The sequence below is a fragment of the Beta vulgaris genome, chromosome 5, assembly GCF_026745355.1.
Source record: "Beta vulgaris subsp. vulgaris cultivar EL10 chromosome 5, EL10.2, whole genome shotgun sequence".
Lineage (NCBI taxonomy): Eukaryota > Viridiplantae > Streptophyta > Magnoliopsida > Caryophyllales > Amaranthaceae > Beta > Beta vulgaris.
In genome coordinates, this window is record NC_079206.1 from 2095110 (window position 1) to 2110482 (window position 15373).

Below are 15373 nucleotides of genomic sequence, written 5' to 3' on the forward strand. Positions count from 1 at the left end.
GTGTAATGAAACGTAGTGAGAAAGAAGAAAAATAATGAAAAGGTAAATGGGGAGCGCTCGCTTTCCAGTAGAGTGCACGCACAAAGTTGGCATGGATTTGGAATTAGAATTAAGTCCTTTCCCAAGGCTAAGGAGTGCTCGCTCCACAGGGGAACGCTGGCTCCACGTTCGTCAGTTTTTCTGACGAAGCATTTCTTTCGTGAAATGGTGCATATCTTTTCGTATGAAAGGTTGTGTGCTTTCAGTCTTTTCTTCTGTAAATCTTACCTAAATGTCACATATGGAATGGGGTTAGAATTATTCACAAACTTGCCTAACGAGATTTATTTTTAGATGACTCTCCTTACATAGTAGTGTATGTAATTTGTCATCAATCAAACTCTAGAGATTCTTTTTCTTATCTCACAAGAATTTACCATAATTCTTGTTAATTCAGTATATCGGTAAAATTCTTATATGAAAGCATAGCTCTATGCTTGAAAGTACCATCCGATTTTGCACAATTACATATGTACACACTTCTACTAATTGCATGGACGTGGGTATGTACTAATTTTTTTTTTCCCAAGTAGTTCTTGCTTCACCATTCACCAATTTCGCGTTTACAAATTGTTCATAGTTAAATCCGATTGAAAGCTCTACCTTTCCAACGACAATTCTAAACCCACAAATTCTCTGACTAACAATATGCTGATCGAGATCGATTTGATATTAGACCAGCTAATCAGCTATGCCCCAAAAGTGTTTGATAAAATGTCCCAGAGAAAACTTCATTTGTTTGTTGCTCATGTTTCATAAGGTATGATCTAACCGTCAAAAAAATACTAATATCAAGAGTTATGATTTAAAAGGTGGCTCTTCCTTGGTAATTATATGATTATGATACTATAATTTGGTTAGTGGGCATTGTTTATTACATATTCATAGTTGATTATCAAACAATTTACAAATTCGTTTTCTTGGGATACTACATTACATATTCGAATCCTGCATTTAAATATTGCAATTTGCAATACATGTATTAAAAATTGGATCTCAACAAACTTTCATCTTGTTTTAATTAGTTTAGTTAATGGCCCTCGCTGATCTTTGAAGTGCAGTAAGCATGTAATGTAGGTTAGCTAGGGGACATAGCTGGAAGGAATTTTCTAATCTTAGTTGCGTTCTGGGTTATTCCTTTTGCTTTCATGTTTTAATTTGGGTTTTTCTATGTAGTGTCAATGTGTTTTACGAAATTTTATGTTGTACTGGCTTTTTTGAAAGTTTCAAGCTGTACCCCTAAGCTTTCTAAACGTTACCCAAAATACCCTTCTACACTATATCAAACAGTAGATTTTGGGACTTTCTTACCCTGTGGGCATTAGCCTTGTTAGTTGACTGAGGTTTGGAATATGATATGATAAATTGAAAGCTAAGTGAGGCTTGGGATAGGATTTTCTATTAGTAAGGGTATTTTGATATTTTGTGTTACATTTAGAAAGTTTAGGGGTACAATGTGGAGAGTTCAAAATGTCCGGGTACAAAATAGAACTTCGTAAAATATGGGGGCACTACGTAGAAAAACCCGTTATTTTTTGTAATAAGATTGATGGATTAGGATTTAGGAGCCATGATAGAGGGTTTTGTGTGACTTATGGGAGATGATTGTTAACATCCGACTACCTAAGGTAGGCGATACTATAGGGATCCTCCTGTCCCACATGGTGTTTTATCTGGTGGTAGGACATTGGGTATTAAAATGGGTAGGGAGTAAAAGTATACAGGTCAATTGTGAGTTATGACTAACTTAAAGGGTACAATACACATGAGGCGCGGGGCTTCTGTCATGGTATGAGCATGCTCTACACACACCAAAGTAGCATCTTCATTGACATTTGTTATTGTCATATTATGTTTTAGGCAACCTTCAGCTTTGGAGTTTTTCATGGGTTGATTTGATAATGGTTGACCTGCAATAGTTTTGCGACCTTGTAACAGGCATGTACGAGTTGTAAAAGCTAAAGAAAAATGCAAAATGCAGTATGACTAGCTCGGAGCTCCAACGATTTTGGATACAAACATCTCAATAAGTATCATTTAATAGCTGGTGTCTGCTGACATATTGTTGGCATTTAGATAGCTATTTCGAAAGGTCTATATTGCATAGGATGGGAAGGAGTGCATATCCGTATCTGAGAGTGATATGGATTTGAATTTGATTCCTCCATGATTTGCATGTAGTTAAAGAAAGATAGAGAAACCTGGGGCTTGGGACTGCATCATTTGCTTTCGAAACATATTGTAAGTCCCTATAATCATCTCAATCTTTCACACACACACACCCCATAATGTAGACAAAATGGATGAAACATGTGTTAGAGGAAATGTCTATGTGGAGAAAAGGTCTTTAGAGTTCACTTGAGAGTAACTAATCATCAGAAAAGAGTAGTTTGCTGAAGAGTGATGTTTTCTCTGGAAGTCTCAGTAATTGAAATTCTATTTACTCCCGTTTGTGTGTTCTTACTTCTTAAGCAGTGACTCGTGATCCTTGTTCTACATCTTTGGATGGTTTGGGCTGATTCCATGATATTAGTCACCACTGATGCCGAAATTCTGATGAAAATAGTAAAGCTCTTGTTACTATTGTTATTATTTTTGAAGTTGCTAAGAAGTTCTTTGCACGAGGTTAAGGGTCTATAACTCTATATCTTCTTTATAATAGACTTAGCAGCTCTGTTTTGATGAAGGCCTGACTAACAACGCATTTAGTTATTCACTGATTCTTATTTCAATGTTTCATTTTTCGAATAATGCTTTAAAAAGTTAATATTCAAAGCCCCTCTCTCTTTCTCTCTTCTTTCATCTGTCATCCTGAAATAGACGTCTTCTACTTCCTGCAATGCGTACAAATTCAGTTGTTACCCAATTTTAATCTTTATCTTTGCGTAGGATTTTATGCTGACAGAAGCATATTTTTATCAGTGTGAAAAAGTATTTTGATCTACAATAGTATTCTCGAACTCCATACCTGGCTGAGATAGTAGCAAAACAACATGCTACTCATTTGGCCCTTCTTTTGGAGAATATTGAGATCTTTAATAATCATTTCACAGAAAGAACTTCAGCTGGCATTTCTTGCGTACTGTGGGAAGCTAAACCTTTTCGTAGATAATTGCTGTATAATACGTCCCTATTACTATCTCTCTAGATAATCAATGCATGTAATAAGAGATCTAGAGTCGTAGTTACGTGATCCACAGTTTACAAAGTATTGGCAAAGAACCTGGAAGGGGATGTTGAATAAAGTATAGAACGGGTTAATAAACTGCTGGTATATTAAATCAACATCTAAAACAGTTGCCTTATATTATAACAAGATATTGCCATAGCTGCTGTGAAGGAAAGGGGGGTTTTGGGGGGGGGGGGGGGAATCGAACATGTATCACTGAAAATAGACGAACTTTTATCCTATCCTCCTCTGAGTTCCCCTCAAGGAGGCTTAAGAGGCCATGATCTACAATCTCTATTCCTCTAGATTCGCAAAGCTATTTTCCAAATCTTTTTCATTCCTCCTTTTTTGGTACATAGGTTTATTGCAGCCCTCTTATCTTCTCTATTCTGTGCTGTCGTGATGTGAAATTATGATCTTGTTACCATGTAATTATGATCTTATTACTTGTTATGGCAAGGCATTGCTCAAAAAATTGGTGCATATTATTGACCACAATACATTTAATGATTCTTAGCAGAATTCACTAGGGGAGTTAATATATGGATCTGTATTTCTAGTAACTTGCTATATCGTTAGAGAGAAAGGGGATATATGGGAGGAGAGGAGGAAGATACGAGATACGGTGAAAATTGTGGCATTTCTCCGTTATTAGGACATTCTTTTTAGTTCAACCAAATAGTTTTCTATTTACATGACCAATGAAGGAAAATCTGAAAACCACTCTCTTCAAACTCTAAAAATGTGGAAAAAGAAAAGATTAAGTGGTGATATCAACTTTAATCATCTTTATTTGAACAACCTCTTGGAACTCATATTCACCCCTCACTTGTAAGCAAAATTCAGTTTTCTCAAGGCGAATATATACATGAACAAGGACACAGAAAGCTGGTGAAAAAATTGCGTGTCAATATGTTTTTTGATGTAACTTTCGATGTCTGCTTGCACAAAAATGTTAATAGGTTTTGAATTAATAGATATTGGGACTTAAGGGTGGTTTTGTGTAACTTAGTTATTGCTGCCATTAGTTAGGTATTTGCTTAATATGAATGAAAATAATTTTACCATCAATGAACACTTTTGAGAAAGGAGCAACCTTGGCTGCTCCAAGACTTAAAGGCCTATAGTTAGCGGGATTCTCTTCACCTTTTGGTGATTGAGAATTTAGGTACGAGGTCTAGTGATGCGAGTTAGGGAGTGAATTACTGATTTACTTTTCATGCCAAATATCGCCTAGGTGACGAATCTGACAATATTTGACGGTGTAATTAGCGATACTTTATGCCAATGATCAACCCCCTCATGGAAAGACATATAATTTTTCCTGTAATGTAGCTCTCTATATGTACAGATTTTGGATCTGACAAGAAATGGATCTATAGCGTTCTAGATTTCTCCTGACATGATTCTAGATGCTTCATACTGAGTCCTAATTGTCAATTTTTTATGAGCCATGTTTTGATGCCCTCATATCTTCTTTACATGAATATGATATTATTAGCTCGGTTTCAGGACATTGGTCATATACTCATCGTATCAAGTAGGCTTTGGATTTTAGATAGCTATAAGCGAGAAATGACTGACAGCAATCTATATATTAGTGAAAGTTAGGTATTCCATTAGATGGACATTATACCTCCCTTACCTTTTGTAGGAGTTCTATTGAAGCAACATGGAAAGTAAAAGGGATCTTAGAGAGAAATTGTGGGAACCTTTTCTTCTTGAGGTTGCTGGAGTATTTGTTTTGGCTCACATGCTAAGTGAAGAGGTCAGCCTTTTTTTGTAATATTTGTTGGATTGTGCGGCAACATTTGTTAGATTTATACTCAATAAAATAGGTGCTAATATTAATAGAAAAGAAAATAAGGGGAAACTAGAAGGAATTTTTCGGCTCTATATCTTTCTAAGCCTTGACTATCGAGGAGCTTCCCAGCAGACGTTAGTGTTACACAGTGAGGAGGAAAATTTGGAAGCAAGGTTTAGCAGCACTTCTGCTGTTTTACTGTAAAGTTCACATATTGCATTTACAATTACTACCTTAGAGATACCATTGCAGATACCATTTTTGGAGTGCAGGGGTTGCCATATATTATTACATCCTTAAGGCAGACTTGCAGATATGCTGTTCCTAGGTTCTTTATATTATGCCTGGACTACCTTTTTTGCTGTTTTCTTTCTTCTTTTCTTCTAATGTCTCTTAACAAAGGAAGGAAAAATTCAGAGGGTTGAAGTAGTTTGAAGGATCTATTAGATTCTTATGTAATTGCTCTAGTAACTTAGAGGACACTTCTACTTCTGTCTCAATGCTCTTTTATCTCTCTGACCTCGAATATTTAATTAGTAACTAGTCTCAAAATACTAACCTTTAATTATGTACATAATTGCCTTCTAACTAGCTCGTGTAATTATTTGTTGTGTTTTTGAGGGCCAATTTTGGAAGCTTGCCCATTTCCTTTCTCTGCTTCCACTAATTAACATAGGACTGCTGATCACTAAGTTCAAGATTTATTGCAATAAATTGAAGAAGCTGATGCAATATTCCTTCTGCTTTTATTCACCAAATAAAAACACAGATATTTTAATCGTGTTATCTCAAGCAGACCGAGCTAATTGAATTTAAGAATTGGTCCTGTCACTGAGTATTTTCCACCCCTGTGTTCTGATGCAGATGAGGTTTCAAGTATGAAGCTCAATCCTGATTTGAAATATGCTCCTGTTGCTGATCAATGTCCTTTTGAACCTTGATGTAAATTTCTCCTTGGATCTATTATTTGTCTTCTTTTTCTGTTTTATTTCTAAATTTTTTACCATACTTTACACATTACACATTAAGATATTTATCCGTTGTTGAAAGCCAAAAAAAACCTTGCTAGTTAGCTTGAGTAGTTACTTCTGCCTCCCTGATGCAAGAGCAATATTCTATACATCTTGAATGGCTTTATCCATCAATATAATTGGTTTAAGGTCATATATTTGAACATAAGCCATCTCCAAATTGAGTGGTGGAATGAAAATTTTCAGTCTTCTCATACTATCTCTCACATTCTGAAAAGAAACAGATTTTAGAAGATATGTTGACGCATTAATACAAAAGTTTTTTCTTTACAATCTTTGTGGTATTTTATCTTATACTTTATGGTAGGAGTGATCTTTCTAGCGATGCTACTACAGCATTACCAAGTTTTCTTGTGAATGCTGAAGTTTTAGATTCATATCTCGTTTTAAATAGCGACTCACCTCGTCTGCACGAGGTGCCTCCTGGGAGTAGCCTAAAGGCGATCATCGATGGCAAAGGGGGCTATGAATGGTAGTATTTTGTTCCTCAATGGCTCAATCATATTTTCTAATCTTCTGTACTATTAGTTCGTTTGATCTGCTGACTGGTAGTATATTATTCTTGACTAGTCACTTGTGTGTGGGATGCTCCTGCAATTCTTAGACATCTAGTAGTGGTCAATTGGTCATACTTTCAAGTACACCTGTAGAAGCAACATTAGGTACAATAGATAAGATGATCCATGCTAAACCTGTCTTTAGTTACTTGTAACACAGTGCATCTTTTTATCACTTTCTATCTTTTTTATCAGATCTGCTATTGTGTATGTTTCAGAATTTCTTTGGAGGAGATCTTAAACAGGAAAAAAGATTGATCAAGATGAGTAGAAAAACATTTTGACAAAAATCCATGTCTCATGATGCACGCGATGATCTACCTTATTGAAGAATGTGAATAATCAGTACTATAGGTCAGTTGTGGGATATTCATTATTATTTAGAGAATACATGGCTGGGAGATGAATACCTATTATCAAATGATGTTACTTATTGCATGTTTTATGCGAATATATGGTCCTTGCATACAAATTTATGCCATACTGAAAAAATGTGAACTTCTTTTTTGTCAAGTCAACTCGATTGGTATTTTTTGTGTCCAATATATCTGATACTCTATTATTTCAAAGCAGTATCTCGACCGGCCTTATTGAGTATATCACACTCTATTTTCTCAATACCACCCTAGATCTCTAGTAATATGAACTAGAAGCGCTTTTTATAACATTTGGGGATACATGTTTGCAGGAATTATATGGACATGCCAGTCTGAACTATTAAGTTTTGACCAAAGCTATAGCTTTGATGAGCTGTGGGGGATCTAGCTTGGGAAGAGTGGGTTCCCTTACCACCTGGAAAAAACTTTGTCTACCCACTGGCCACTACGTAGACTACCCACCATTATTAAAGACTTGTTGAGGGTCGTGGCAATGGAATCCAACTCAACATATATTTTTTTAATGCTCTTCTAGTAGCAGGTTGTCTACCCGGTAGGTATTGTAGCAATGTCCTTGCCACCACTTGATTTTGGAATTATAATTTCTTTTCCCTTGAAATTGTAGTTCTATTTGGATCCACCTAGAAAGAGTGGCCCAACTTTTTATAGAAGAGTTATGTTGTTTCTCCCCCAGGTTTTGTCCCTGAAGAAAGTTTTGACATTTATCTGTGGAAGTATTAAAATTAGAAGTATCTATCATCACCTCTTTTGTTATTTTGTTGTTAATTGGTACCTAAAGTGGTTTAATTGGTATCAATACGAGTACCAGTTAAACCATTTTCTGTACTAATTAAATCACTTAATGTACCAATTCAATAAAGATATAAAATAGGCACCCAATTAAACCACTTTTGATTACTATTTTTTGCAAGAAATTATTTTAATTTACCTGAAAGATACTTAGTCTCCACGACTCCACCAGAGAAAGACCTATAAAAACTCCTATCCTTTATACCAAATCAAAGACCCTTAAATTTGGTTTTCACTCTTAATTTCCCTCCTAATTAAGCATGTCAAGAATTAATAGGCAATTATCATGGAAGTGTAATTAGAGGTCTTATTGCATTATGTATTGAACTAGTTGTTGACCTGGTCGTTGATTCTTCTTATTGCATTACATATAGTTATTCAACATGGTTATGTCGTTCTTTTTTTATTCTTGTTTCGTTGGGTTATTATCGTATTACCATGAGTGCCAAGTGTCAATTGCATGCCAATTCTAATCCTCATTCCTCAAAAGGAATTACTATTAATCAATCATAACGTAAATATTCACCCGATCCATTTTTTTAAATGTTGATTCGTCTGATCCAACTTCTCCTATAAAATGTTGATTCTTCTTATTATTCATCTTTTCTTTTCCCTTTGAAAGCCACAAACACAATAATGTGGTATTGGGTAGGTAATAAGCTGACTCAATACATTTTTCAAAATTGTTTCATATAAGAGGAGATTAAATATACTGTGAAAAAAGAAAGAGAAAATAAATTTGATGATGCGTTCATCCGGGATACACGTGTAACTTAAAAGCAAGTACATTAATTGACCCGATTCTTGCATCTTTTCCGAGTCGGGTACCCAACCCATAAAAATGAATTTTCATATCTATTATCTTTTTCAGGTTGATGGGTCAAAAGTATCGGGTATCCTAAACACCCTTGTTGTAGTTACAATTTGGTTCTTAAATTAGAAGCAATGTAGTTTATAGCTATAAATTATGAAATGTAAGCTATAAACTTTCCAGATATGTCAATCATATAATTTTTAATTTTTTTTTTTGAAATTCAAATATTATGTTGTCTATAAATAACTTTTTCCCCTACAAAGACAAATATGATATTGTAGATTTGTTGGTTAATGCATTTGCATTTCAAATGAGAGGTGATATGTTTAGCTTTAAAACACTTCATTTTATATTATAGAGTATGGGTTTTCTATTTCTTCAGAAATTAGCAATTACTGAATTCAATAGTTGTAGGGTTGTTATCATGTTTTTTAATACTTTTATTTGGATGTATGCTATCTTGTCGTTAAATATCTATTTTTCCACATCAAACCAATATGAGATTGTTTAGTTGGTTAGTGTGCTTGTATTTCAAATGAGAAGTTTTATGTCAGAGTCTTTACACATAGATTTTTATTGTTTACTTTGTATCATTTGTTTGGGAGGGAGGGAGTACAATGTACATGTGGTATCATGGGTATGCAACACCTAAATGGGGAAGGGAAGATTAACAATTGTACTTGAAACTTGTATGATAATGTTGGGTTTGATTAGTCACCCGAGTGTGTGTTTGATGGTTGGTCTAGATATTTTGATGGGTATGGAGCAAGCAAATGAAGGAAGGACTATTAGCAGTAGACGTGTGTACTTTTGCTCCAGCAATTTTGACGGGCCACATGAGCTGCCAGGTATTATTGGCTATAACTTTTGAGATAATTGAATATAATGTTGGGTCTCCTTAATAATTGGGGGGTGTATTGTGGGATGTAAGTTAATCATGAAATTTGTTGGATTTGAATTTTAGATAATATACATAGATTTCAAATTTAGAATTTACTCCAAAAAATTTCATATACTGTAGATTGAAAAATCGATCATGGCTCGGATATTTCCTAGTTATGACTATGACACAAACAGGTATTAAACAATGACAAATGGTTTAAAATTTTATCTGCAGTTAGTGGATGCTTAAAGTTTTTGTTCTCCTTTTTCCTTGTTAACTGTCATCATTTTCCTTTCATTGGAATGAAGGGAAGGGACAAGATAGCAAATTAGCAAGAGAGCTAGTCAGAGCCATGGTCCCTTGCAGTATCTCAAGTGACGTACACAGCCAGGCTAGAGTTTATCTAGATGTTCTGCGTGGCTGATTCAGAGACTTGAATGCTGAATCATGCTTTCTTTCTAGTCAATGTTGCTTTGACACTAGATTAGCCACTAATTGCAATTTATTTGCGTGCAGCAGAAATTGGTAAAGTGGTAATAAGTTAATGATTGAACAAGAATTTAGTCCTTTTTGTGGGAACAAATACCTAAATCTTGCTGTGGTAAGCAAAGGATCAGTTGCCTCTTTCAGATTATAAGAAATTAAGTAAATTGAATAATTTATCTTTGGTTCTTAAACAGAGTTCCCTCAAAATATTATTCTTAAAAGTGGAAGATGATGATAAGTGGAAGTCGACCTAGGAAAGCAAAAAATGATTAGGTACAGGATATAAATTAGTAATAAGTATATAGAATGATAGTACGATGCATCCTGTGGGTGAGCGACCTTGTGCGAGGGCAAGGGGAAATTTTTCTTACCAAGGGGTTCCCGGAAGGGGGATCCAAAAAAAAACTTCTTTTTTGTGCAAAATTTTTGATTGGATTTTCATTGGTTCATTTTGTTTTTTTTTTGGTTTTCAAATTTTCCCCTTTCTTTTGGTTGTCCTAGGTTGCACGGAGACGGATACGGGAACGGGTACGGAGACGGAAAACGACAAGATTTTGAAATTTTAGGAATGGGTATGCGTACCCATAGAGGATATGTATCGGGCACGGGTACGAGTAAGAGTACATGACCTAAAAGAAGTACCCATGCTACATAGTGGTTGTCTATTGACTATTGGTGGTTTTCTTTTTCTTTTATTTACGAGGTATATTGGTTTAGCTCCTATGAATAAAACATAGATTTTAACCTTCTCTCAACTTGGAAAAAAGAAGGGTGATTTTGAAAAGTTGAATAAAAAGAGAAGGATTTAACATTTATTTGATTGCTTAACGGGTAATTGTTAATTGGTTGCGTCACGTAGGATGCATAGAGGTTTTTTATGATATTATGGAGGATAGGGACAGAAGTGTTGCATAGTGGCCTAGTGGGAAGTAGAGGTGGCCAATGGGAGGGTTGGGCGGGCTCACCATGACCCATCATCTAGCCACGAGTTTCGTGGACTGGGCGGCTGGTCTAGTGGGCCAGTTTGCTCGGCCCACGACGGTCTGGTATGGCTTTCCCGGTTCATCGGCGGACCATGGGTTTAATGGGCTAGACGGGTTAGCGGTTGAGTAATGTTAATGGTATATTAATATATAGCATTTATTGTGTGATTTTGGCCTTAATAATTTTTTTGCTATCATAACATTCAATTTTTTACACTTGGAAAGTAATTTAAATAAATAACGATTAGTAATTTTCATGATCAATGATATTTAGTTTTATTGTCCTTACATCTTACTCATTACAATATACACTTTCATAATTTAAATAAAAATGAATAGAAATATTAACGGTTTCGTGGGCCGGGTTTCTGTGGGTTGGGCGGTTTTGCCAACAGGCTTTCATGGGCCGGGATCATAAAATTCAGCCTGTGGCCCATCCAACAATATCAAGGATTTTACGGTTCTGGACCTGTTTTCTCATATAAAATGTGTTACTGCTCGCGGACGTGTTTTCTTAGATAGAAACTTCCATGCCACTTTATCTGGGTCCCTGGGCATTGTTATATATATCTGCCTGTGTCATTTTCATTTTGAATTCAACCAGGTATAGCCTCATATTGACAAGAGAGTCAGAGCTTCTTAAGTCAAAGTGCTCTCTCTCTCTGTCTCTCATTCTCTCTCTGTTTATTGTGGCAAAAAAATTATTGAGACAAGCACCCACTCAACATTCAGAGCTCATTACTTTGAATCTTTGATTAAAGTTTTTGGTAGCTTCAATGGGTTGCAACTCCTCTAAAAATTGTAGAACAGATCCCAACTACAAGGACTTTGCTTTTCTTGCATCTGAAACAATGTGTAAGTTTGTTGAATTGAACATGTTCCTTTTCAGATTGGCAGAATTTTAAGTTCTCTTGACAATTTTAGCTGACAAAATAAGTGTAATCAATATTAAGATACTATAACCTGCTGTGATCATTTTTTATGTGCAATGCACCTGACTGCTAACAATTGTATACTTCTTACATTTGTTCTTATTGTGTTTGTTACTTTACCCAGTTTCTGCAAGTGAAGTGGAAGCTTTATATGTCCTTTACAAGAAAGTGTGCAGTTGCATAGTTCTCGATGGCCTCATTCGTAAGGTATGCTCATTCTAGACAATCTTTTTTTTTTTGTATAGTTATACGGGATTGGGCTGGGAGACCCTATGCTATCGGAATTAGGTACTTGTGTCAGATAGGGTACGTGTTATGTGTCCTAGTCGGCTATTTTATAAAATATTCTCATGATTTTCCCAAAATGAAGTGTCCAAGTGTGATGCTCATGCTGGAGAGTCTAGGATCTGACAATCGTACTTGAGATAAATTAAAGAGGGTTTGTGTACCATTGGAGCAATGTATCTCAATTCTCAAGTAAAAAGCCAAGCCCACTTAAGCTACACCTCTTCCCCTCAAACACACACCCAACACTAAACAGCTTCCCCCTGGAACTTGGGTCTCACCTCACGAAACCAAAACAAGTTCTGAAAGAATAAAGGCTCTTTAATATCTCTTGGACAATTATGATTTTTCGTATTAATAAAAGGCAAGAACATCCTTAGGCTTCATATTTACCATTGTTTATTTCTGCATTAACTTTTTATTTGGTTTCTTGAGCAGGAAGAATTTCGACAAGCCCTTCTGAGGAACAGTGGGAAACCAAATCTTTTTGTAGACAGGGTATGTGCCACTAAGCTTCATTTTCCCCTTCAAAAATTCAATTTCTAGAGAAATGTGTTAAAGTTAATGATATGGTTATGCTGATGGAATTCACATCTTGCATATCTCATAGTGCTGGGAAAAAATATGGCTGCGGTTCATATAGACATAGTGCACCTTGCTCACTTTGCTGATTGATACTTCTAATTTATGTGCTAAACACTTCCTTTGAAGAAGCTAATGCATTAAATCTCGTCTTTCTTGCTTCTTGGAATCTTATTACAGGTTTTTGACATGTTTGATCTTAATCATAATGGCGTACTTGAATTTGGAGAGTTTGTTCTGTCACTCAGTATTTTCCACCCCAAATCTCCAATAGCAGACAAGATTTCATGTAAGAAGCTAACTCAAAATTGTCAATAAAATGTACTCTCTTTGTTCCTTGTTCTTCCTAATTCTTTTTTTCTTTTATAGTTTTTAATGTAAATGCCATCAATGCCTATAATTATGTTTTCATATATATTACTAAAAAGTTAAGCGCAATTTTTGACTTATAATTCACTGAAGATTTATTTTTCTTGATGCAGTTACCTTCAATATGTACGACGTACATAACAAAGGTTATATTGAACGTGAAGAGGTAAATATCTTTTGTCTTTCAATTAGTCTAACTTTTGTTTTCATTCTTCACCTATAGATTCTCAGTTTTCTTAAAACCTGCAGCCTTTCATAAGTCTATCAAAGTGACGTCATTCTATGAGATATGGAGAGCGCACACTTGCACACTTGCACTAGTTTTGATCCTCATCCAAATAACAGCTTTTACTTGTTCACAAGACTAGCATATATTCATTCATAATTCTGAAATCATTACTAAATTTGATGCTAAAACTTGTTATGATTCATTCTTCTGGTCTCTTATTAGTTCTGTATCTTTTGATCTTCGCAGGTGAAAAAGATGGTCGTGGCTATTCTTGAAGAATCGGATTTAGAACTACCAGATGATATTGTTGAAGCAATAGTAGAAAATGTACTTTCATACTTACTTTGATCTTCTTTATGGAAAGCTTTGTGTGCTAGAACTGATTGTATATCAACCTAATTTATTCTTCATGACCAACAAGAAAATGAAAATCTTATCGTGCTTTTAATTATACAGGCTTTCATGGAAGCAGATTCCAAACGAGATGGGAAGATCGATCTAGAAGAATGGAAAGGATTTGTGGCAAACAATCCATCACTTCTGAAAAACATGACGCTTCCATATTTAATGTATGTCTTATATCCGAAAATAGAGAATAATGATCTTTTTATTTTCTTAAATCATCGATATTCTAGCTTAGGTTTGATATTTCAATGAAGTTCAAGCACTCAGACTGATCGGTAAGGATTAAATGGATAGGTTATTTTCTAGGTTGCTTCGCCAATCATTTTGTCTCACATTAGTCACATATGTACTCATGTACTCATCAGTTATTACTCCAAAAGGTGAAGAGAAAATTATGTGATACGTATTGAAAAAGGGTTTTATTCATAACAAAAACTAGCAAAAAAGTCAACTTGAGATGTGTTATCGGTTTATGTACAAGTTTCATGAATGTCATCTCCTACAACTGTGTCCAATTTTGGGACAATGTACTAATAGCCTAGTATTTAAAATATTCAAGTCTACTATACCGTATGTACTTGACACTTGTGTACGTATTTTTTCTTTTTTTGGTGAACTAGGGAAATTCATAAAGTAAAGAGTTATGGCATAAAGCCTGTTACAATCCTTAGATAGCAAGTCTTGACAGAAGTTAGGAGGTTGGATTGGTTATGTATCCGCACATGACAATCATACCTTTTCTTTTAAGTTGATAAGATGACGGACCCTACTGAACTGACACCTCACACAGCCAACCAGGTTTGCACGTCAGACTCCTTGGGAGGAGGGGGATGGTAAGGGAATCCTCACCAGTCACCCCCAAAGATCCCATAGTGGGATTTGATCCCTGTGACCTTGAAGTTATGGGACCGAACCTTTACCACATGACAACCATACCTGTGCCTAAGTAACGTACTAACGTACGTCATTTTGATGCTTTTCAGTTTAAGAAGCTTAACCTTTCATTCTATATTTTTGCAGGGATGTTGGTGTAGTATATCCGAGCTTTGTTAAAAAGTAAATAGCCAGCGCTGGTAAAGATTATGTGTCTCAGCTGGGAAGAAATTTTATCTGCCTGCAAAAGGCGCTTCCAAGGGAGACTCAAAATGCGCTACAAATGCTGTGATTGAACTTCGTGTAAAGCTGGAAAAGTTACCAGCTAATGCTGCTTCAGGATGAGGGGAAGGATGAGATTTGACTATAGCAGCTTGTGTTAGAAGTTCACCAAGCACCATTTATATATATATCAGCAGTAATTCAGAAATTGTTTCATGATATACGACGCAATAATAATCTTACTACAAATTTACAACCTGTTTGGATGTGACACTCCGCACGCTCAAATGATAGTATAGTATTTTTGACACTATTCATCTACCAACTTATGTAAGAAAAACTATAGTCCAGCAAAATCTTGTTAGATTCATTTCAATAGGAGGATTTCAATTATGAGCTTTTAATAATTTTACTTATATAATTAGATAAAGGAGTATTAATATCCAAAAAAGTATGTTGGAGTATGTGAAAAGCAAATGTACAATTAAAAATTACAGAAGTAGTATATGTACAATCAGTTACT

The 15373-nt window shown here is 35.3% G+C and overlaps 1 protein-coding gene across 6 annotated transcripts; it reads left to right on the plus strand.

Moving 5' to 3' along the window:
- The first annotated feature begins 356 nt into the window (after positions 1-356).
- Positions 357-15106, plus strand: LOC104892136 (calcineurin B-like protein 7). Of its 6 annotated transcripts, none has more exons than XM_048645221.2 (11): positions 357-799; positions 5877-5954; positions 6819-6954; positions 9316-9449; positions 12010-12092; positions 12609-12668; positions 12933-13041; positions 13235-13287; positions 13597-13677; positions 13807-13919; positions 14776-15106. In XM_048645221.2, the coding sequence occupies exons 4-11, from the start codon at positions 9335-9337 to the stop codon at positions 14813-14815; spliced, it is 654 nt and encodes a 217-aa protein (XP_048501178.1). In that variant the 5' UTR covers positions 357-799; positions 5877-5954; positions 6819-6954; positions 9316-9334; the 3' UTR covers positions 14816-15106. The 6 variants fall into 6 exon arrangements, with proteins under 6 accessions (XP_048501178.1, XP_057250851.1, XP_057250852.1 ...); XM_057394868.1 differs by having other exon boundaries at positions 357-542; XM_010677969.4 differs by having other exon boundaries at positions 358-799; positions 9348-9449.
- Positions 15107-15373: the final 267 nt, after the last annotated feature.